Below are 24,299 nucleotides of genomic sequence, written 5' to 3'. Positions count from 1 at the left end.
CATATTCTACCTTCATGGTATCTCTCTTACTTAACTGTCTGACTCAGGACTGAAAAAACCTTATCAATATCTTGCGAGACCACTGATACTTGAGTTTAACTTTGAGATTTGCGAGTTATAAACTGCACATACAGTCATGTTGAATTGCTGGTTCATTGTGTTGTGGAAATGACTAATAATAATCCACTAACCATCCACGAACATTTAATAATAACAATATATTGTGCATAAATTCATTGAAACCGTCACGTATGACTTGGTAAAGAAGATGACCTCAGGTACCTGTGCTGCAAACACATTCCTGAAGTCAGGATTGATAGTGACCATGTATAACAGCTGTGAACATGAATAAAGTGGGCAGGAAATATCTTAACGGTCATTTCTATAATAATAATAATAATAATCCTTGTATTGGGTATAGCGCCTTATCAAGTCTTTGAGACGTCTCAAAGCGCTTCACAGAATATACTATAAAGTGAATTGACTGTATATTTTGTGGGTGAAACTCAGCAGCCAATTACGCACAGCAGTGTCCCACAAACAGTCATGGGCTGACACAACATATAATAAACACAGACAAGGAGTTGACAATTGCTATTCATTCAACAGTAAATTTTCTTTTCTAATGTTTGTTTAAGTGGGTTTAAAAATATATTTTTTTCCTTGGTAGGATTCTATAGTAATTATTAAGAGCACTTCATTTACTAATTTCACACATCGATGATGCTACATGGGTAGTTTTGCATGGAAGCATAAAATAAATATAGCTAAACAAACTGAACCGCTACATCTTCAGATCAGTTGCTCATTAGCACAGACTACTTACTGCTTCCAACCATCATCACACTCTGCCCCTCTTTACACGATAATACTGATGTTACTTTAACGGATTGCAATAAGCAAAATTTTAGGACACCCTGTGTTGAAGAGGTGTGCGTATATCTGACAAATCAAGAATCATTCTAAACCATCTTTGAGAAAAATACTTTAAAGGCATTATTCAATTTAAAATGATGTCACATATTCTGGGGCATTATGTTAAGACTTATATGTGCTTATGATTCATGAAAAGCTTCCATTCTGCCTGGTGATGCATCTGTCTGTGTACTTGTGATTGGATCAAATGCACACCAGCTAGGCAGAGGATAAGTGCAATGAGTATTTTTCCCTAATACCTGTCCTACAGACATATATGCTTCTCACTGATGATTTCTCACACTAAGTCACGTATTAACCTAACACAATTTAACTGTGACGTGATTCATTATGTTAAAATAAGATTGTAAATTTTTTTTAATAGATTAATCTACACAGGCAGAGCAAGCCTCGCAAATGTACATTATCCAAGTAGATGGGAGCAAATACTCTCACATTTTGGAGGGGTTTTGCCAGGTTATTTGGCATATATACCAGACAAGGTAGCGTGTGATAGTGTGCGCCACTTGTTGTTTAAAACATTTGATAAATGTCAGCTTTCTTCTACAGCACAATGGAAAGTTGCTAAACACGACAACAAAATGAATGAGTGGGTTATACCGCACCATACTTGCCCTTTACTTTCCCAACTACACAAACTGCTGACCATACTAACACTTATGTTTTCTCCTGCCCACCACCCCCCCTCCCCTCAACATTTTGATCTGAGATATTCTATTATAAGAAGCTGGTACTGGAAGTCAAAGCTGACTCCAAATAAATCTAGACTTGAAAAGAGCAATCTTCATCGAACACTATTTACATGATAATCTCAGATTTAAATACTGGATATTGTAAATATCATTACAACTAAGATATCTGCTATCCCCTTTGATTATCCAGAATTGTTCGGTAGATTCCAATTGGAAAAATTCCTTTAATAATAGTGGCTTCCAAAATTCTTCACGTAATGGTGTTGAGATGTTGATTCCAAAGGTGATTCTAAACCGATGAATTTAAAAGTTAATCTTCTAACAATGAGACCTACTCTATCTGAACCCACAATAGCCTATAATACCACGTTGCTTTGCACAGTATTTAACTTTTGGGGTTAACTAAATCAAAGTAGATTTCAGGATATTACTTTTGCACTCCTCTGCAGGGTTCCAATGATCTTTCTTTCTTGCTTTCCAGAAAAGAGTATTGATAGTTTTGTCATGGTTTAAATAAAGGTGTTCTGTGACATCTTAACCTATATTATTAGCAAGACTGCACTGCCCTAGGCAACAGAGTAGACTGACGTGAGTTGATGTCAAATTCCTAGATCTAAGATCCAGAAAAACATTCAGGGAAAGAAAATTGAGAGAGGATTTGGTAAAATGGAATGAAATGACTATGTAATGAAATCACTACCACTTGGTGAACATTTAATGTTCCCTTTCGTGTTCCCAATCCTTGTAAATCATAATTAGACTCCCAAACTTTATTTTTCAAACAATTTAAATGAAGTGCATGATTACGTCAGGAATTTTCCCCAAATGTAACTGGAAGGGTTGAGGATTCTTCAAAACACTCTCCTATTCCTACAGGTACCTTCCAACTGTGAATGTATTCAAAGAACAGCCAGACCACAAACTGAGAGGCCTTACTTCCCAGAGAAATAAAATATTAGTCTACAGCAAGTCCCTTCTCAAAGACACAGTCTGTTTGCAAGAAATGAAGATGGTTAGGTAGCCGAGAGAGAACCAGAGAGGACTTTGTTTTTCAGAGCCAACTTGCCTATTCTTGACTAATACCATGTTCCCACGGTACCTTGGCCTGCTCCTCTTTACCACCAAGGACAGCCTGAGAGAGTTTGCGTGGAAAAGGCTTTGGCCTACTTTCTTCATTAAGGGTCTCTTCAGTGTCTGTGTACGCAAGCCTGGAATTGTAGGGTTTTGGAGGCAAGGCTGGGGGTTCTTTTGTCTCCAGAGGAATAACCCCACTGGGAGCAGAGTGGCTGCGACATGGCTGAGACTTCACCGATTCAATCACGTCTGGTTCAGACAGGCTGTACCGCACTGGCATATAAGGAGTTTCTCCATTTTCATCCGGAATCCAGGTCTGACTGGGAACAGAGTCAATGGTGTCGATGCGTGGCGGCTCTGTTGAGTGGGCAAAATTGCTTTCACTCAACGAGGACACGCCGCTGCTAGCACTGCCAGACAGGGTTGAATTACTCCCGTCAAGCCCAGACTGGGGGCTGGTCGGTGATGCAGGGATAGGATGCAGTGAAGACTGTAAATAACAATGGGAAAAACAATTATCAACTTTTAAATTAATCAAAGACTATTTGTCCATGTGCCCCGTTACCCAACCAAAACTGCTATCCTATCGAAGGACATTTACCTTGCGCAGGGTTCGTGCAGGCAGTGCGGGCGGTATGTCACTCATCTGATGATGGAATGCATCAAAATTCATAGAAAAGTGACCTGAGCAATATAGAGAAATAAGATCACAATCCAGTAATCACTGATTGTAGTAACGGTTGATTATTATTATTATAAATTAACACCACATCATTTGTCTGATTTAAATCCAAAGTTTTCATGCAGAGAGGGAAACAGCATGTGAGCAGTGGCAATGGCCAGATAAGCAATGGCCAGGTAAGCCAAAAAGTCTTTTTTTGACCCTGCCAAAATTCCCACAAAAATGGTGCAAGACCTAATTAATATTTGTCCAGTGGTAGATTACCCAGAATGTACAGGAGAAAGACGATATAATTATGTCTCTGTTCTCCTTCCACACACCTCTCCCCCCAATTTTCAGGCTAATGCATGAACTTTACTTCAATGGTTCACTTACCAGGTGGCAGTGACCGAGGTGGTACAGGTGGTGCTATGATAGTGCCCACATGTGCTGAAAGAAACGGCATAGTATCTCTGGTTCCACTGTCTAGGCTCCAACTACTGGGAGTGGCTGGGACCGCTGAAATGCAATGAAGCAAGTTAGCCAAAAGGTATCAGAGACTAACTGTGGGTTCCAGCCCCATATTAGGATGAGTTGGTAACTTAGGTTGAAACTTCATATGTAGTGATGAGGTGATGACCTTAAAAGGAGACGTTAAAGTGAGACCCCATTTGCCTGTTCTGCTGGTCAAGTGAATGTTGAGGATCCTGTGACACTTTAAGAACACCGATGACATGAAAACATAGCAACACAATTTGAGATCACGTTCTCCTTAGGCTTCCCGTTTTTCTCCTATTTGCAGATCCTTTTCAGATTACAACAAAGGTGTGGTGATGGGAAGGTTGAGTGTTTGTGTAGCCTGTTTGCACATGACCATTAGTTTCTCCCTTTAGTTATCCCCCTGAAAGGGACACAGCACTAATCCAGTGAGAAAATCAGGTCTGATTTCCCCATCCTTTGCACGGAGGCACTTGAGCTCTGTATGAGTTTAAGGTGTAGTGTAGGACCCAAACGAAGGAATTGAATAGAGTAGGAGATTCAAGTGGTCTTTCATTCCATGCTAATGTGCCAATGCTTAATGCCACTCCACTTAAGTATAATAGCTCCACTATATTCCTAGCTATCAAATTCAAATGAAACCACACCGACTCTGTTGTTAACACGTGATGAGATTCAAGTACCAGTGTAGCTTGATGCAAGAAATATCCAACAGGCTGAAACTTAAAAATCAAATGTGCTCTTACCCTTTTCAGCAACAGAGAGATTAGGATCGCTGCAAGGTTTGCACGGTCCAACCACCTGCTGGATCAGGGCTCGCTGGAAACTAGGAGGCTGAAACACAAACCAATGGTTGACATGCCCGGCACAACATGGTTTAATGAAAGATGTACAATATGCAGAAATATTACTTGGGGTGTGTACAATAACAAGAGATTATATTACTCTAAAACCACTCACAGTAACTGGTATAAATTATAAAAGATAATACTGAGTGCGTTATTTATCGCTATGTTCTTGTAGGCTACAATTAGATCTATTACATACCAAGTAACAAATAGCAACGGTATGACTATGTCATATAGTGTGTGCATATAGTCAGTCTGAAACGTACTGTATCAGCAGCTCACCTGTCCATTTTCCATCATGGTCGGGTACATGGCACTACTTGGCCTGTCCCTGTGAGGAGGCAGCAACATGACAATCTCCCGTGAGTGGCGATACTTATCAGATAGTGACGGGGAACCTAAATACAGCAAGGAGGAACAGTCAATTAGCATTGCACCTCTATAATAATTCTTGACATAGCAGCTCATCATGTCACTGAGACATCTCAAAGCGTTTCACAGAATATTCTGTAAAGTGGAGTGACTGTGTATTTTGTGGCCGTACCGCGGTAGCCAACTGGATTGAGTGACCACATTATTATTTTTTTTGGTGGGATTATTACTCCCGGAGAAATGATCGATCCGTCAATCGACTAACAACCGGATTCCTACTTACTGCTAGGAAATATAGGTGCAAATAGAGGAAAAAAAACGAAGTAATTAGAATGTCTAGAAATCAAAATAAATGCTTTCCATTCTTTTAGGTAGATATTATTTGACAATTCAGACTGAATCCTCTGCTGTAAAAAAAACCTGATGTTCATCTAGGTCTCTTTATGACACCTGAAATCTCTTTATGACAGAAACACACAGGAATGAAGTAGCTCAATTTGGAGTCCTTTCAAGGCTCGTTAAAAATAATCATTAAAGATCTTACCGCGTGCACTGGACGGGGCAGAGTTGATCAGCTGTGAAGGTGCGGAATGTGTGGAGCTCAGGCTGGAGGTGGAGGGACTCGCCTGGCACGACGACAAAACAGATACGTTGGTCATGGAACCCTGGAACTTGTTGTTAGAATAAGCAAGCTGTAGAAAGCAGAGAAGAAAAGTGCTGGAAACCCGATGAGGAAATGAATAGTGACAGATGAATGGATGGGAAACCAAAGACAATGGATACCTCTGAAAATTCGTCAAAGATAGATGTTTACCAACCACATGACACAATGCCCCCAGCTTGTCATTTCCATGTGAGATCATCATTCTAAAGATAATGATGTACGTCTCTTCTCCCTTGTCCTTTGACTCAGTCATTTAATGAATGGTTAAAATAGAAATTAATTTCTATTAGAATAGAGATAACATGGTCACTGTTCATTGCCACTTTTATGAATCAAACAATACCAGCTTCTGTGATGGGTTAGTGCATATACATTGTCTTTATGCACAATTACAGTTGAGTTTTATTACTGAAACAGGCAGTTGGAAGTGTTCCCAGCTCCTTGTGAATCAAATTTGCCTTTCATACATTAGTCTCATTTATCAGTCATAAAATCCTTCTACACTGAAACTCAGCCGGTGTTACTGTCCAAACAAATAACAATTTAGGACCCTTTACACAGGTTAGTTAGTGGCTTGGGAGTGCTGGTAATAAATCCCTTGTTAATATTACACATTAAACTCTGTTAACAGGAACACAGGCAATTTATTTTCATAGTTGCCCAATTTACATCAGAGTCAATGTAAAGATGATCACTTTCGAACTACCTGCCAGCTTTGCTGGTTGTGCAAAAGGCCTCCATTATTCCAACTGATCCGAACTCCCAGTTCGGGTCCGAATTCCCTGACTGTCCAGTGCCTTGGGACATCTTCCTGACATGAAAGGCGCCTGTGTAAATGCCATTTGTTTGTTTTGTTTATGGTTGGACAGGCACAGAGAGGCATCAACTGCAGAGAGGAGATTCCCCAAAGGAAGGGAATTCATAGGTGAATCTATATACTCTCTAGTTGGCTAGGTTCAGAGCAGCATAATTAGTGAGAAGTGGACATTCAGCAGGACGGACACTGGCTCAAAAAGCCTAGGAATTGTGTATGACAGACAGACGGGGAGGGGAAACCTACGAGTGGGAATTGAAACAGAAATATTTACCTGCATGCGGTAAATATCATCAGGAGTTTCTCCACCGAGACCATCGGTGAGGATGATGAGGTTCCCCACTTCACTCGAGGTTTGTGAAGACAGGGAGGATGAAGAGTGCCTATTGGAGCCAATCAGGTTCAGTGGGCTGGAGACAGAGAAATGTTTCATAGTCATTTAAAAATGTTAAAATACTCGTACAACCAGTTTACTGCAAATCCGAAAAGAGATTATAAAGTTTGTGAATGCTTTTAATCAAGTGAAACTAACACCAGATTTTCTTTCTAGCCATACTCAGATTTCTCCCTTGACAGCAGGCAACCATCTATAGATGACCCTTCCCTTGCTCCCTACCCACCCAACACTAAGAGCATAGGGTTTTGGACACTCAGGAGCACTTTGGGGACCAGATATGCCACCTTTTAATGACTTAACACTTTCAAGCAAGGTTGTGTGGCAATCCAGCAGTATTGGAGAACATTGCAATGCTGCAGCTGCCGGTACATGTCTTCAGACGGACATTAATGATCCTTTAATACTACTTGAAAATAGAATGTTACTTCTCCCAATGTCCCGGCAATCCCCCAGACACAATTGGTCATTCACATCATGGCTGTTTGCGGGACACTGCTGCATATACAAATTGGCTGCTGCGTGTATCAGATCCTCATCTTGCTTACCTGTGCCTGTGGACGAGCTTGATGCTTTCTGGACTCATAGAATTGTGAGTGGACAGGATGCTGCCTCGTGGTGTGCTGGCACCAGAGCAGGCTGGGCTGATCCTCTCTACACCAGGGAGATCCTGTAGAGGCAAAGCAAAGAACATTATAGGGTTTGTAGTTCTAAATTAGAACTGTTTTTAAATAATTGTTTTCTGATTAGAAACAAATGAAACGCATTCCTGTTGCCACATCATGTCATTTATCTATTTGTATGTCGGGTAATGACAGGTCAATTAATTTGAATTCTTCTTCGACCGTGCCGGCAGTCACCTCCCCCTCTCTCCGGCTCAACATCATGCTCCATCACTGTCAAGCAATCTGGGATGCTACCCTGTGTGAGGGGCGCTGTGTAAATGCAAGTTGTTATTGTTTGTTGTTGTTGATCAGTTATTGATAGTACTACTGTTTTAAGCGCAAATATGCGATTTTCTGCATTTGTTGTACTTGTGATTAAATGATTAAATGAATATATTCCTGTGGTTCAATCAATTACTTGTTTAACCACTAGAACAGATGACATGCTTATAATGTATATAAATCTCGATGCTTGTATTAACCACTAATTAATTCATCCATTGCTCGGAAGATACTCACATGACAAAGGCTGGATCTCATCACTTGGAATTGATCGATTAGCTTTTTGTGCAGGGGACGCATTTCTGGGTGCACTAACTTCTCATGCATTGCCAATCCCACTCCAAGGATATGAACCTAAGAACAAGAGTAACACAGATGTAATTTCTGACACGTTTGTTTTATTTGAATCTACCCTGACTCAGGCAAAGCTTTTTGTGCAGGGGACGCATTTCTGGATGCACTACCCGCTGGCCTCGTAGCTGGTCAGCAAGGTTCCGCTGTTTTGATCGTGTTTCGGCCACAAAATATACAGTTAATTCATTTTACACTATATTCTGTGAAGCGCTTTGAGACATCTCAAAGACGTGATAAGGCACCATATCAAATGCAAGTATTATTATTATCAGCAAGGATGAGATCGCAGAACCTATTCCAACCGCCAGGGACTTTGCTATCACAGGTGTCGCGAGAAACCATCCGGGGGGAATGATTTGAATGGGATAAATTGTAGATTCTGAAGATTGGTTATGCCTGAAACATTAATTTTGAATGACCTGTTGTGGATTTATCGCATTTCTGTAGTTCAATTAGGTCTGTATCAGATGATCGAAAGGAAAACCCAAAGCTGGAATTTTTTATGACTTCAGTACCTGTTCTTGCATCAACTCCTTAAGCTGGGTTATCTTCTCAGTATCCTCGGGATGGCTCATGATATACTCCTTTTGGAAGAATGCCTACGAACAGGAGAGAAAATCCATCACACAAAAAAACCTAACACACAAAGAGGTATAATTCAATGATTCCAGCATTAAATGGATAGAAAAACCTAACATGTTTTCACTACTTTAAATATCTGACAGCCCACAAATAAAAGAAATAGTAATGAAATTCCTAAAAATACAACCAAGTCTATTTTCCCTCTCAGACATTCTTTGGATTCAAGCAATGGCTGCTCACCCTCTTCTGGGTCATTTGCTTGTCACTGTCGTCACTTACAGCTAGAAATGCTTGTGTGAGCAGTCACTACTGTAAGTGTCTGGCTGGCTTCCAGTGTGCTGCACACATACAAGCTATACACATACATACAGCTCGTAGCAAAGTCACAGTGACTCAATGACTCACAAGAATGTCCAGCAGCCCTTGTTTAAGGGCCCATGTTTATTTATGGGTCAGTCAGTACTTACTTGGGAGTTTTGTAGCATTACAAAGGGTAAGAGCCATTTAATAGGGAGTTCCACAAAGGTTACAGCTAAACCACACCAAGTTTATTTATAATAGTGGTAAGATGATGTAAACAAAACATATAAAATCAATTGTTATATTGAACATGAAAGTAATTAATAAAATGTAATACCCAAATCTTGCTCTAATAAGAAGAATCCGTTCTGCAATGTGTTCCTCGTGAGCTTTAAGCTCTAGAGTCAGACTCACTGCCCAGAGCAGATCATTACCTCTTGGTACCTGGCTATTCCTCCGTTGACCGCTGCATCAATCACCCCGTTCAGACACATGCTGAGAAGGTTGATGTTGGCATGCAGTTGCTTGTGCTGATATTGGCTGATGAGAGTACGTAACTCCTGATTTTTATTCTCCACGACTTGGATGGCATTCTCCAGTGGGCTGACCTCCACCTGTCACACACCAACACAAACACGCATGTTCATATTGAGTTGAGGTGGCATAATCCGGCAAAAGACATTGTTTTAGCCAGAGTTGGAATGCACTGCCTGAAAAGCTGGTGGAAGCAGATTTGATAGTAGCATTCACAAGGGAATTGGATGTTTACTTGAAAAGGAAAAATGTGCAGGGCTATGGGGTAAGAGTGTGCGATTGGATCTAGTTGGCAGCTCTTTCAAAGAGCCGGCACAGGCACGATCGGCTGAATGGCCTCCTTCAGTGCTGTAAGATTCTATGAAATTGTGAGCTGCTATTCCATTATAAAATAAATATAATAATAATCCTTGCATTTGATATAGCAATTTTCACATTTTCTGGACATCTCAAAGCATTCACAGAATACACTGTAAAGTGAATTGACTATGTTTTGTGGGCAGCCAATTGCGCACAGCAGCGTCCCCACAAACTGTCGTGGTTTGATTGACCAAATTATTATTGGTTTTTTTTCTTGAGGTATTATTATTTGGTGTGTGGAGTAATGAAACTTGCCCAAGGTTTCGCCCTATCAGGAATCGAATCCAGGTCTCTCGCTTGCGAGGCAAGTGCTCTAACCACTGCAATGGAATATCAAGAGCTTTCCCTAAATATTATTAGAGAAAAAAAATTGAGTGAGTCAGTCCTCCTAACAGCTGGCTAAAGAATGGCACTGGCACTTGGAGAGGGTTGGGAGCAGGGTGTGTGATTAACACAGTGCTTGGCAGGAGGTACTACAAATCATGGTAGTGCAGTGGCTTACAGCAAACATACCAACTTCCTTTATTCAGGGAGGACCTTTGAAAATGACGCTGATTGAAGAGGAGGAATGAATCCAGAATCCATTATGTCACAAAGCAAGCTCACTGAATGAATAACAACAAAGTTGAGAAGGGTAAAAATGGTGTCTCACTTACCACTTCCCTCCTCTCCACTTCAAACCAACGAGAAATTCCAGGCAAACTATGTGTTAGAATCAGTGTGGTTCGCTCAATCCAGAGGCTCTGAAAAAGGTCACAGAGCTTCAGTAATTAGCATTCCTAGACAATCTCAGATCCCAGCACCCAGTTCAATTGCTAATTTATATTCTTAAAGCTGCTGTGCTATATAGAAATCATGTTTTCTACATATCGATTATGAATGATTCAATTTATTTTGACGTTGATATACTATTGTCAACAAAACTAACCAAAGCATGTATTAATATTAACCAAAGCATATATTCTATGCACAAAACACAGGAAAGTCAGTTTTATGGTAAAATGCAAGAAAATTGTGGATAGAGACATCATTCCCACTCCTCCCTACCCACATTTTATCTTTATTGGTCCCTGCTTCAAAACACAACATTTATAATAATAATCCTTGCATTTCATATAGTACTTTCTTACTTTTTTTTAAAAGGGATTATTACGTCCAGGAAAAGCGATCCGCCAATCGACTAACAACAGGGATCGTACTTACTGCTAGTAAACTGCTAGGCATGAGGAGTAAGGTAACTTGCCCCAAATTTCGACCTGCCTGGGAATCGAACCCAGGACCTGGCACTTGTGAGGCGAGTGCTCTAACCACTAAACTACAGGAATCCTGGTCAAATTTGTGGTCAAATTTCTGAGGGGAATGTTTCCACCACACAATACTTATCACGTCCCGAAACTCACCTTGAACTCATTTTCTTTGTCCTTTAAGCCTTTGTGAAAGGGCCTGTCATATCTAAACCGGCTGACATTATTTACGCGATAGAAGCTCTTGATGCGATCAGGGACCCTGTCCATCTGCAGCACCTCCACATTCTCAGGAATTGGTGACACGGCATAAATCTGAAGGTCTATGACCAGAGTTAAAGAAAATGATGGAGCAAAAGGCACAATGGCGACCCAACAAGCCGAAAGCTTTGGGAATATGAATCTAATGGGGTGTCTCTAGGACTCAGTCCTGTGAGTGAAAGGATACACTGTGCATCTGACTGCAGGATAGATTCATCGGGCTGGTTGAGATGCTGCATAGCAATGGCTTGTGGGAATTCAGTCAGCATTCTCTGTTGAAAGGCTTCGAGCCTCTCGTAATCGTGCCCTCGACACACAAACTCTTTGTTCTGGCAGGAGAGAGAGGAGGTAAAAGTCAGAGCACACGTATGTATGCATGTCAGAGCTGTGGAACTGCAGGTATAACTGACACTTACATCTGTACAGTACATAAAACAGGATGGTGAGTAATGATACAAAGATCGACTACAGACCCGCTGAATACAAATTGAAGGTAGCCTGATAGAAAATAAAATCTGCTGAATTTTTGAAATACTGTACATCAGCTGGATGTTCTCTCTGAATTTAAATAAGTTCCACTGTATCTGTAAATGTCACTCTAATTAAACAGACGACACACAAGTGTAAAACACAAGTCAGAATATAAATTGGTACAAATCTTGCACCCATGTGTGTAAGATCTACGTCTTAGAAACAAATAAAATCATGAACAGGGTGAGGCAGTAGATGTTACTTATGGCTAAGACAGACACATACACAGAGCACTGTCCAGCGCCTTGGGATGTCCTCCCAAAGTGAAAGCGCTGTATAAATGTAATTTGTTGTTGTTGTAACTCAGTTGCAGTTGTAACTCTGTTGCACACCACGAGAGGGCGTCCCAACTACACACATGCACAAGAAAACATTTCACAAATAAACAGAAATTGCAGATGATGGAAATCAGTAACAAGAACAGAAATGCTGGAAATTCACAACAGGCCATTCAGCATCCAAGCAAGCAAAGAAATCACCCAATTCTGCTTGACATTTCAGGCAGGTTGATATTTCAGATGCAGCAATCCTATTGTAACCCCTTCAGTTAAAGAAATCTCCACTGCAAAGGATGTTATATTCTCTCTGATAATGGCCCAAAGGGGATCAATGATTATTCCCCTATGTAGCCCAGGGTCACTGAAGGCAAATGTAGTGGCTTCCAATGCTGCCCCCATGTGAGATGAAGTAACTAAAAGAGCACGGACTGTACAGTACATCACATGTATTTATTGTGTACCCTGAGCTTTCCCCAAGGTTTCTCAAATATATATAGTTATCTACTTACTCGAAGATAGAATGGAAATTTCCTGCCATAAAACCCAACTCTGAAGAATTCTGGTTCCAGTCGCTGCTGTTCCATAATGTTGTCATAATACGCTGCTTCCATTTTCTGTTGCATTGGAAAAGGGAACAGTTAACAGCTGTAGATTATTGACAGATGGTAAATCTTCACACACTGTCAACACGATAAGAGATATATGTTAGAATCATAACCCTTGTATTGACAGTGGGACTTCTTTTTCAGCAGACATCTTAGCTCTCTCTTTGTTGTAAAAATAGCCCACAACCCGAAGTGCATGGTTTGTGTTACATACATACCCGAATCCAGCTGAGACTCTGGTAGTCATAGAACACTTCATACTGATTCGCCAGTTCTCGACAAAGAGGGATTCCATATTCCCAGCACTGAGAAAAAAATGAAGATTCAGTTAAGATAATAATATTTCTTGTATTTGATATAGCACCTTATCATGTCTTCGAGACGTCTCAAAGCGCTTCGTCGAATATACTGTAAAGTGATTTCTGTAAAGTATATTCCGAGTCACTGCGCACAGCAGTTTTTAAATAATGTTGAAGGGATTGTTATCCCCGGAAAAGCAATCTGTCAATTGACTAACAACCAGATTCCTACTTACTGCTAGGTAAACAGAGGTGTGTGGAGTAAGGAAACTTGCCCAATGTTTTGCTCTAACCACTTAGCTGCAGGACTCCACAATTACATACAGAACTGTTTCAGAGCTGTGTGGTATAGTTTTAGAGTTGTGTGCTTTAGCAACACTGACATTTAGCTTTTTATTTAAAATGTGAAATTCCTCTATTCCAGTAAAAAGTGACTTGTATACACACAGGAAAGGAAATCCAGTAAAACAGAGGTAAAAGAGAGATGTGTGCGTATCCTACTGGTTACAATGATTTTAAAACTTGGACTTTGCAAGATATATGAAACAGAAGTGGTAAAGATCTGCGCATTTCTCTGGGAAATGCAATCAGGCATGACTAAACCAGCAATTTTCAATGCATATGGTGATTGTAGAGTACCACTTTGAAGTTAATGAAGCGTGACAGTCTGAACCAGGTGTAAATGTTGTGCATATTTACTACTCAGCAAAATATTAGTGGAATTTTCTGGCGTCTATATTCAGTGCCTTTTCACTCTTGTGGCCGCAAAGAAAAACGTGTGCAAAATGCTATGTATAGAGAAATTTTGTTGTTATCTGGGTAAAGCAGCTGGAACAGTCGTCCCCTTTGGCACTAGGGTTTAGCTGTCATATGTGCAATTGACACCAGTGTCGGGCCCTATCATAAAGATTCAGATTTAATGCTCATTTTGTCTGCAATTCTTCCAAATGTTTTATCTATAATCATCCACATAACCTGAAGTAACAAATTACACTTGCAACACATATGCTTTCTTAGTACAGCATTTTCAAAAGTTTTTCTTTTCCTTCTTTGCATAACATAATTTCAGCTTCAAAAATAGGCCAATGGGGGGGGGAGGGGGAAGAAGTGGCAAAGAAGGTTGCTTTATGCAATGTAATTTTGTTGGGTTTTTTTAATGTTTAAAATCAACCATTTTATAATCATTTGATTCTAGTTTATTAATATCTCTTTGGAAATTAAATACAAACAATAGAACACCTGGAAAGGGCAAAAGGAGTCACTACACAAAAGGCATAAATCTGATAATAATCCCTCAAAAAAAATAATAAATGGTCATTTCAAACCACAACTGTGTGTGGGACCCTGCTGTGCGCAATTGGCTGCCGCATTTTGCCCACAAAAACATAGTCAATTCACTTTACAGTCTATTCTGTAGAATAGTTTTTGGAGTCCCGTAGCTCAGTTGTTAGAGAACTCGCTTTGCAAGCGAGACACCTGGGTTCAATTCCAGGCAGAGGGTGAAACCTTGGGCAAGTTTCCTTTCTCCACACAGAGCCTAATAATAATCCCTCAAAACAAAACATAATAAACTGGTCATCTTCAATCCACGGCTGTTTGTGGGGACGCTGCTGTGCCGTGTTTCGTCCACAAATATACGGTCAATTCACTTTAGTCTATTCTGTGAAGCGCTTTCAGACATCTAGAAGACGTGAAAAGCGCTATATCAAATGCAAGGATTATTATGAATCAATTTATTCATCTCATCATATTAGTAATATTCCATAAATTAGCTCTCGATATTTTTGGTATTGGAATAAACACAAAACTAAAGGCTCAATGAAACATGAATTAATAATAATAAATTGGTCATTTTCAATCTACGACTGTTTGTGGGACATTGCTGTGCGCAATTGGCTGCCGCGTTCGCCCACAAATATACAGTCAATTCACTTTACAGTGTGTTCTGTGAAGCGCTTTGGGACGTCCTCCCGACGTGAAAAGCGCTATATCAAATGCAAGGATTATTATTATTAATTACACAAGGGTATTAATACTGCTGCCACATCAGAGCCACTGCAGTCTGAATAATACTGGGATTGGTGGGAGAGTGTGTATTAATCAAACACTAATTGAGTGAATGGAGGTCTTATTAAGATGCAGCAGCCAATTGTGCGCAGCAATGTCCCACACAGTCGTGGATTGAGTAACCAAATTATTATCAGTAATTTTTTTTAAAATTCATCCCTTTCTCCACTACTTTTTGCACTCCAAAAATGTGTGCAATATCTGCATCAACCAGAATATCTGCCCTCTCTCAATCCACTGCAATGACAAGGACACAAGCTGTTGATCATAGTTGTAGAATGGAAAAAGTCCCAATCAATAGCATTATCTCTTGTATGGTCATTCTTTGTGATCAGTCTCTTGTTATGTGCACAAATCACATTGATCGTAATACAAAATATATTCAGCTGCCTGATATAACTGGCTACCTAGAAATTGTAGGCTTTGCCCAATGAAAACGGACAGCTCACTGAGCAACAGCAATATCAGGAATCTTTGTGTATATTGACTTTGTGCTCCCACCCAGAAAAGCTCTCACCATTAACTCAAGCTAAACCACTCACACACAATGCTTGCCATTTCCAATAGCACTGCATCCATAAACACGGAAAGCTTGTGATTTCTAGAAGCTGCCCTTTTCTGACAGGCCAACCTACTCAATATGACGGTAATTGCAGTCTTTGCTCTACACAGCCAGGGTCTGTAGGTCACAGAACTTCAGCTAGTCCCATTTTCTTAATCAGCTATGATCAAGAAGCAAGTGAAGACCTACAACAGCAAATACTCCTGACTCATGTCACTTCATCTAGTACATTTCCCCCAGTGCTTCCCCAGGGCACTCAATGAAGGTGGATCATAGTCCATCCATGTGTATCTGAATCAATATATAGTAACAATACAGTGATTTATATGCACATATTATGAAACACAAGGGAAAAGAGAATGCATGTTTGAGGGAGGAGGGAATAGAGAGGTATGGAAGTGGGTTAAGGCAAAGGAATTAGGCTGGGTGGCGGCCCATGTGGAGTATAAACACCTGAGGCGGAAGAATTAATGTCCCTCTAATAGGAAACTCCTGTAGAGATCAGCAGAGAAGGAAAAAGTGCAGATGCATGAAGGTAGGTCCGCAAAGGAGGCAAGCTTGAAGAAATGATTCCAGTAATTTATTTATGAAATGTGTCATAAGCCTTGCATTATAAGAATTAAATAAATACTTAATCTTCAGTGTGTGCGTTATGCAATGCTACATTTCTGAATCTCCGCCAACTTCTTCACCTGGCCTCTTCAAACACAAAACCATCAGCAACAGCAGCAGTGTAGCGGAGGTGGAGGATGTCTCCAGTGCCCTTCACCAGGTAGAGGACAGTGAGGAGGAGATAAGAGGAACATCATTATGAAAGGGGGAAGCCCTTGATAAAGGCGTGTAACATTATCCTCCTCGGGAGTCCCGTAGCTTAGGCCCTCGATTGTCTAAAACTGTTAACAGCAACATGCTGAGGGTCGGGCGCTCACCTTCCCCTTGTTAAAGTAGTGGATAACCTTGCGGCAAAGGCCTTCCTTACGATGCCACTCTGTCTGTGCTGGGTAGTGCAGGAACTCCCGCAAAGGTCTGTCTTCCCACTGAAGCAGCTCCCAGTACAGTAATAACGTAAACGCTGCCTCTGGAGAGAAAACAAATAATTTCACACTGGGAAACTTTGCAAGAATTTAGCATTCATCTTTTAACTAGCTTCTATTCTGACACGTTAATTGGGCCCCATCAATGCTTTATAACAATAATAATAATCCTTGTATTTGATATAGCTCCTTATCATGTCTTCAAAACGTCTCAAAGCGTTATACAGAATGTGCTGTAAAGTGAATTGACTATTTTGTGAGCGAAACGCGGCAGTCAATTGCGCGCAGTGTCCCACAAACAGCCGTGGATTGAGTGAGCAAGTTATTTTTCTTTGTGCTTCTGGAAGAGTTTAATCATTTAACGGCAAATACAGTGAATGTAAAGTAAATTAACAACAAGGTTTTTCCAATTTATTGTTCACTACCCCCACCAAAACCTCACTCTATCAGTTCTACTAGGCAAGAGGATAAGAGAGAGAAGCTGCAGAAATGTCTTGCCATTGCATACAGCAGGCATTCATTTCCCCTATCTGTATGCATATACATCAGTTATGCCATCAACACTAACAGCTTGCTGAATGGATGAATGAAAACAGCACTTAAGGCTGGGACTCGTGTCAGAGGTTAGTGGCAATTTGCAGGAGTTAATTTATGCACGTTCAGAATTCTGCCTATTTACCAGCTTTTTGCAGTGCTTACCCGTGTAATTCTCAGCTTGGAGATGCATGTCACACAGTTTGTGGATGTAACGGATATACATCTCCTCTTTGTTTATCTCCGATTTGTAAAAGTTCTGAGATAAAGAAAACATCTGTGAACAATTCAGGCAATTCTGAGGAGCCGCAGTTGGAATGAAACACAAGCATCTAAATGCAGATACTTAAACTACTGTTGTAATGGTTATTTAGTGCCTACTGCCCTTCGGTCTCCCATTCCGTGACCTAACAACAGTACAGGGTGTACAGGTCCCAACATCATTTTCCATTCAATCACTAATAAAGCTGGCAAAATAACAGTGGATTTTACTTCCATGTTAGAAGACCTTTTTGTGTATCAATCATTAAAAAAAATCAACAGGGTGAAAATCAAACAGGTCAAAATTAATAATAATAATCCTTGCATTTGATATAGTGGCTTATCACTACAAGTGTTTCACAGGATATACTGTAAAGTGAATTGACTGTAGATTTTGTGGGTGAAAATTAATTGTAAATCTGCAGATGTGCAGTTCTGTATATTTAATATTAACATTGGATGCTAAAATTGCAGTAACATTTCACCCCAGCATGAAGACCCTCACTTCGATGAACATAAAAGCTTACCTACCAACAAATTTACAGTACAACCAATCTTCTTATTTTCTGTTTCATCCCCTTTCATGCATTCTCTGGAAAACAAAATGGGAACTTCAGGCAAATGACACATCCTTCCCCATAAATTTACCACATCACGGTAAATTATTAATAATGAGATTAGATTTATGCAAAGTGTAATTTCAGTTGCTTGCCGTGAGGAGTTTCTGTCCAGTGTAAATAAAGTATTTCTTTAAAAATAAATCCATGACTTCCAGCAGGATATCTGAGAATGTTCATAGTTTTCATAATTTACTCAGAATTTGGTCTCCGTGCAAACTGAGAATCTGAGGGAAAATCCCTCATTTCCTTGACATTCGCTCTTATCTGCTGTGAAAATTTAGGCCAGTGAGCTACGAACCCCTAGTGAGGACACCAAATTTGATACAAAATTCTAATTCTCAAAACATACATCCTGAAATTTGCTGCAGCTTGGCATTGGTAGCAAGTCTATGGTCAAAGCTATCACACACTACTGTGATTGAAATTTGGTGAGCTGTACATATTGGGAAACAGAGAAGGGAATAATAGAAGAGAACAGCAATAAAAAGAACCTTGCCTCAAACAATACAAAAAGGATAGGATTGCAGATGAGCAATTAGACCCTTCTATTTTCCTACAATGACTAAAGGAGGTAGGGACGGAGAGAAATTCCTTGCTTTGAAAGTACTGCATCCATTTTTTGGACAGATAGGTAAAAATCAGATGATTCTCCATGTCATGTCAAATCCATACTGCTGTCATTCCGATGACTTTCAAACTCACACTGGGTAGAACGAGGAAGGCTCCACTTCAAAACATTCATTAGACATGACAAAAAGGAACTGTAAGGTATCCAGAAGGTTCTGACAGCTTCATCAGATCAAATCTCTAGGAGCTGAAGAAGCCTTTGGGGCAATGGCAAACATTATGACCCATGTCCGTACTAATAACAAGTTTAGGTCTGTAATTCCTTACGCATCATCTGACAAAATACAACTAACTCCAGAGGCCAATGTCAAATAAAATCTTTTTATTGATAAATACACTCAATTCACCTTTTATCTGTCAACTTTTAAATATTTGCCAATGTAAAGTTCACACAATCTGATTACAAAGTTGCAACAACTACCTTTGCAGATGAGAAGAAGTCTCCATAAAACACACAGACTCATCACTAAATCACCAGTTTTAGCCCTTTGAGTATCCTAGTCCTAATAGGCTATTTCCAATTTATACTGAGACAGTCTAAGCATGGTGATAGGGTTCCGCATGTGTCAAGGCACCCGGCTGACCTCCCCCCAAAAAATTATTCACAAGTTGTTTAGTCTCCAAATGCTGAAATTCCTCGCCATCATATTCTTAGGACCATTGTCTTCACTGCAACTTCCAAATTAAGATTCAATTTAAGAATTTTCCAAAATAATAACAATGATCTTGAAGTATTTACCTGTAATCAAGCAGCCGCTCCATTAAACGGGTCACTGACAAGACAAAGGAAACACCAGTCTCTCTCCAAGTTTCTTGCTCAATCTTCTCCAATAAGCTGCGACCACAATGAAAGACAACACAGTGAGCAACAAAGCTCACAAGTAAACTATCAACAAGTGCACCATTATTATAGTAACATATTCTGTAAATGCATTGCCTTACCTAGGATATGGCCCAAAGAGCTGGGTGCTATTTCCAAGCAGCAGTAATTAAGCAAACACAATTAGCATAAAAACGCTAATATTAACAACAACAAACAATATTACATTTGTATAGCGCCTTTCACATCGGGAAGACATTATTATTACATTATTATTACATTATTATTACATTCATCAAGAAATATCTGCAGTCACTTATAGGACTACCAATCCCTAAAATGATTAGTGTTCATAGACCGGAGAGGTCACTTATCACCACCACCATTTTACACAAAGCAAAGCGGCTGCACCAGAAATTAAACTATGCTCCTGAGTTTTGTTAATTGCTCTTTTTCTTAAATGAGTCCATTGCTCTATCCTCCAGCACTGTTTATGGAAACTCATTATTTATCATTTTTCAAAGAACCATGGAGTATTTCTCCAGCTCTGCTGCTTTCTATACTTAGAGAAAGGTTGCCGGTGACATAACCAGATATATAAAGCACACAGACAGTTATTTATTGAAACTCGGCATGAGAAAAGGAGGGAAAACTGAAGGACTCTTAAACTCTTAAAATAAACAGTTGCCGCTGATTCTCTATAATTAAACATTATGCCATGGCTCTTTGATAATTACATTCATCTGATCTTAGTATTGCTTACAGGAGACTGAAGAGCTCTCGGTAGTTTTCATCTCCCTTTCCTTCTGACACCAGACTGTCAAGTTTATCGATCAGCTCAGCTTCCACCTGCAAATGAAAAACAGTCACCAGTAAACCCAGTGAATGGGTTTAAAAATATCAGTTAAGTTACCAGGCTGTCTCTGTCTGACAATCTTTGCAGCCTTGAAATTTACGGTAGAAATAGGACCCTTATGTCTATCAATAGTTTTGCTTGCCTTTGAACTGCCAAACTGAAATAGAAAGCTTGAGTGGCTTCAACTAGTGAAGAATTATTTGCCAAATGGAGAAGCTCATCAGTAAGCAGTCATTAAGAGGCTGACTAGAATAGCTCTTCCTGCAGCTTGATTTGCCTTCAGTCAATTTGCCAACAGAATGCAGATGCACTACATCAGATTCTTTCAGCAAACTCCAGCCAGTAAATTGGACAGCAGCAGAATTAAGAAAATTTAAATGCCCTAAATATTCATTGCTACTGTAATATACGACAGAGGTCAAGTGAGTGTGATTCATTTTACCAGCACTCTGAAACAAAAATATGGTTATTAATACAGAATATCTTAAATCAAGTGCTAAAGTCAAGCATTCAGAATGTTTCAGCGTAGTAATATCAAAATAAGTTAAATCAATCAACTGCCCATAGGCTGCTTTTATGTTGACACACACACATCCTGCTGTGGACATACTAAGTACTGAACCAATATGAAATTAAAAAATAACTGTGGTTATTAAATCAGTTTTTTAAATGTTTGTATTTTTGTACTTTGGCACTTGTATCCTCTTAAAGAGCAACCGGAAAAACTAGCAAATAAGATGGAAGATCAGCAGTGGGAAATAGCTGTTTTTTTCCCAATTCAACTGAGAAGGTGAGGTCTCTATGAATAAGGAAACTAAGCTGAAAAAGAATGAGCAACAAAGGCATATGGCAGGTAACAACAACAACAAATTGAAAAGTGAAAGGACAGTTTTTGTTAAGAATATTATTAATAATATTATTATTGTTGTTAAGGGGTCAAATGACAGGCCATCTGCTTCCCCAATATCCATCCTCACCTGTTTGAAGTTGCCATTCTTTCTCTGCTCCCAGTCCATCATGTCATGGAAGATTGGGATCATTACGTTTCTCACCTCGATCTGTGGCACTAGAGTGACTCCCAGGAATGGCCCAATCATCCCAGGAATAAAATGTATTTTATTTTCACCTGAAAACAAGCAAAAATGTCAGGAATCCGCAGAAAGACAAAATAGACGTTTGTTATTTATGTAATTCACATGCTGTACCTGATCTGAAAAGGATTTTGGTGTAGAGAAGAGAGCTCAATTTCATGTGGGGGTATTAAAACAATCAAGCTAATTTGATTAGCCACTGCTTCACACCCCAGGCCACTGAGACCCTCATACACGCATGCATAACACCCAAGCTCGACTATGCAAACTTCCTGCTTGTCGACCTCCCCAACTACTCCCCCCATAGGCTGCAGATCATCCAGAACTCTGCAGCCCGTGATCTCTCCAACACCAGGCTCCAAGACCCCATCACCCCCATCCTCACCTTCAAAGCCCTCCATGGCTTTGCTCCCCCCTACCTCAGCAATCTCCCTAACCCCCTATCAACCTCACTGCTCCCTCTGCTAAGTGGGCTCCGGCCTGCTTCACGTCCCCTGCCCCACCATTGGTGGACGGGCCTTCTGCCACTCTGCTATCACCTTATGGAACTCCATCCCGCAGTCCCTCCGCCTCACCCCTCCCTTACCTCCTTCAAATCCCATCTCAAGACCATCCTTTTCGACCATGCCTTTGGTCATCCTCCTTCCCTTCTTGCCCTCCACTCTCCCCGATAAATGAACACTGTGGGTGATTCTCCAATATCCACATATTTACTGGCCATGGTAAAAGAATGTGTTTAATTCCCTACTGGGGTGTGAATTTACCGAACTGTGAGTAAGACCGGTTTGTCCGCCAAAGTACAAATGGCAATAGCATCTGAATATCCCATACTGGACACTCTGTGCCATGTTTCACATCTATCCACTTAATAATAATCCTTGCCTTTGATAGTGTCTTATCACGTCTTTGAGACGTCTCAAATCACTTCACAGAATATACTGTAAAGTGAACTGACTATAACCTTCATTCTGGGTAGCCCAAATATTAAATGAGTAATATTTACTGAAATTCCAGGAATTAATTATCTGAGAAATGATGATCTGATATGTGAAGACTGCGAAATTCAACAACTTGATTCATTAAAATCTTCAGTTTATGTTTGTAACATCCAATTGTTTCTCTCCTTAAGCAACTTACCCAGATTTTGCCACATAGTGAACAGCTCATAGGCCATCATCACCCTCATGTCACCATATCTAGGAGAAACACAAAATGGAAGAAATATGTATCACAACGATGCAGAGAGTTTCCACTTACTACCAACAACACTCAATGTGTACATCTTCACAAGGTGGAAGTACGCACTTGTCTAGAATCTTCTTTCTTTTGGTTGGTGTTACAGACTCCAGTTGAAGGCTTGGCTGGTTTATAAACAGTACAGTCAGGCTAAAGTATGAGTTCCATACCTAAAGATGAATACAAATAAGAAATATATACTAAGTACTTTAAATGGAAGATTTGTAATGCAGGGCTACATATTCCAACTGTAAACAAGGTACCAATGGTAACCACAAATCAATCTCCTTCTGTTGTTAAGAACTCTTGATATAGATTCTCACTCCACCTCTTATTTATAAATGTATCCCTGTAATACAGTGTCATTAGCTCATTTAACTGTATATCCACTGTGTGCATTCAAGGCAGCAGTTAAGTTGCTGATAAACTGTTATAAAGTGATGCCAGAAATATTTAATAATTGAACGTAAGAGTGTTATATTTACATAATTATGATTATTCAATGGTTAAAACAATAGATACTGTAAAATTGGTGGCATTATGTGCCCAATCAAGAGTTAATTTAAATATTGGTGAGTACATAGTTTAAAATAAATTAGAATTGTATTTAACATGTGCTGAATATTTGTGTAAACTGCTGGTGGTAAAAAAAAGGTCATGTGTGCAATTTGTGCACCTTTTGTTTCTGTTAAGAAACACAAACCCACCTTGAAATCAAAATCTGCTTCTGTGAAATTCTTATGCAATGCAGGAGACAGGTACTGGACTGTTGTGACAATAATGCTGCAAAACAAAAATAAAATAAATGAATTGCCAATCATATCACATCACCACATGTATCGGCCATAGTACACAAATTATTTTAACGCAATCTTCAGAAACAATCTTTGGAAAGGAAGTGTGTTTAATGTCAACAAACTCTTTAGATTAAGTTAATAACTGTATAACAAAAAATAACTCCTAATTTCACTCCTAAATGGCCTGACTCTAATTTTAAGATGATGCCACCTTGTTCTGGATTCCCCACCAAAGGAAATAGTTTCTCTGTGTCTACCCTATCATTATACGGCCTTCATTTGCTGCTATTTCAGCCACTAGGTCCATCGCACTGTGTAGTTAGTTCAGTCACTGGCTGCTTCAAATCAATATTGAGAAGATTGCATCACATTTGCATCATTTTGCTGAAATAGTTTTATGTCACTGTTCTATAAGAATTAGCACATCTGCCTCCCTGTCTGCAGTAACTGATCTACTAATCATGTCTGCTGCAAGGCATTCACCTTCTTTTGTATCTTGACTTAGTTACTGCTTATCAACATCCATGTGACATCTTTGTTCACTGT

General features: G+C 39.8%; 1 protein-coding gene across 1 annotated transcript in view; it reads right to left on the bottom strand.

The window, feature by feature from the left end:
* Nucleotides 1–611: 611 nt before the first annotated feature.
* The window catches only part of dock3 (dedicator of cytokinesis 3), a 90,615-nt gene continuing 66,927 nt past the window's right edge, over nt 612–24,299 (bottom strand). The window contains exons 29-54 of the mRNA XM_007890579.2: nt 23,664–23,739; nt 23,026–23,126; nt 22,858–22,916; nt 21,607–21,755; nt 20,537–20,622; nt 19,896–19,922; nt 19,693–19,788; nt 18,238–18,298; nt 17,611–17,704; nt 16,807–16,955; nt 13,168–13,254; nt 12,854–12,958; nt 11,723–11,864; nt 11,431–11,597; nt 10,687–10,773; nt 9,571–9,750; nt 8,770–8,853; nt 8,138–8,254; nt 7,502–7,623; nt 6,834–6,969; nt 5,626–5,707; nt 4,992–5,107; nt 4,608–4,695; nt 3,760–3,882; nt 3,304–3,386; nt 612–3,192 (exon numbers count right to left, since the gene is read on the bottom strand). Coding sequence (XP_007888770.2) covers nt 2,695–3,192; nt 3,304–3,386; nt 3,760–3,882; nt 4,608–4,695; nt 4,992–5,107; nt 5,626–5,707; nt 6,834–6,969; nt 7,502–7,623; nt 8,138–8,254; nt 8,770–8,853; nt 9,571–9,750; nt 10,687–10,773; nt 11,431–11,597; nt 11,723–11,864; nt 12,854–12,958; nt 13,168–13,254; nt 16,807–16,955; nt 17,611–17,704; nt 18,238–18,298; nt 19,693–19,788; nt 19,896–19,922; nt 20,537–20,622; nt 21,607–21,755; nt 22,858–22,916; nt 23,026–23,126; nt 23,664–23,739 — 3,115 coding nt within the window. The 3' untranslated portion in view covers nt 612–2,694. The remainder of the gene's footprint in view (nt 3,193–3,303; nt 3,387–3,759; nt 3,883–4,607; nt 4,696–4,991; nt 5,108–5,625; nt 5,708–6,833; nt 6,970–7,501; nt 7,624–8,137; nt 8,255–8,769; nt 8,854–9,570; nt 9,751–10,686; nt 10,774–11,430; nt 11,598–11,722; nt 11,865–12,853; nt 12,959–13,167; nt 13,255–16,806; nt 16,956–17,610; nt 17,705–18,237; nt 18,299–19,692; nt 19,789–19,895; nt 19,923–20,536; nt 20,623–21,606; nt 21,756–22,857; nt 22,917–23,025; nt 23,127–23,663; nt 23,740–24,299) is intronic.

This window comes from Callorhinchus milii, unplaced genomic scaffold (assembly GCF_018977255.1).
Source record: "Callorhinchus milii isolate IMCB2004 unplaced genomic scaffold, IMCB_Cmil_1.0 Scaffold12, whole genome shotgun sequence".
Classification (NCBI taxonomy): domain Eukaryota; kingdom Metazoa; phylum Chordata; class Chondrichthyes; order Chimaeriformes; family Callorhinchidae; genus Callorhinchus; species Callorhinchus milii.
The sequence above is the reverse complement of the archived record's forward strand: the minus strand, read 5'-3'. Positions and strand labels throughout refer to the sequence as shown.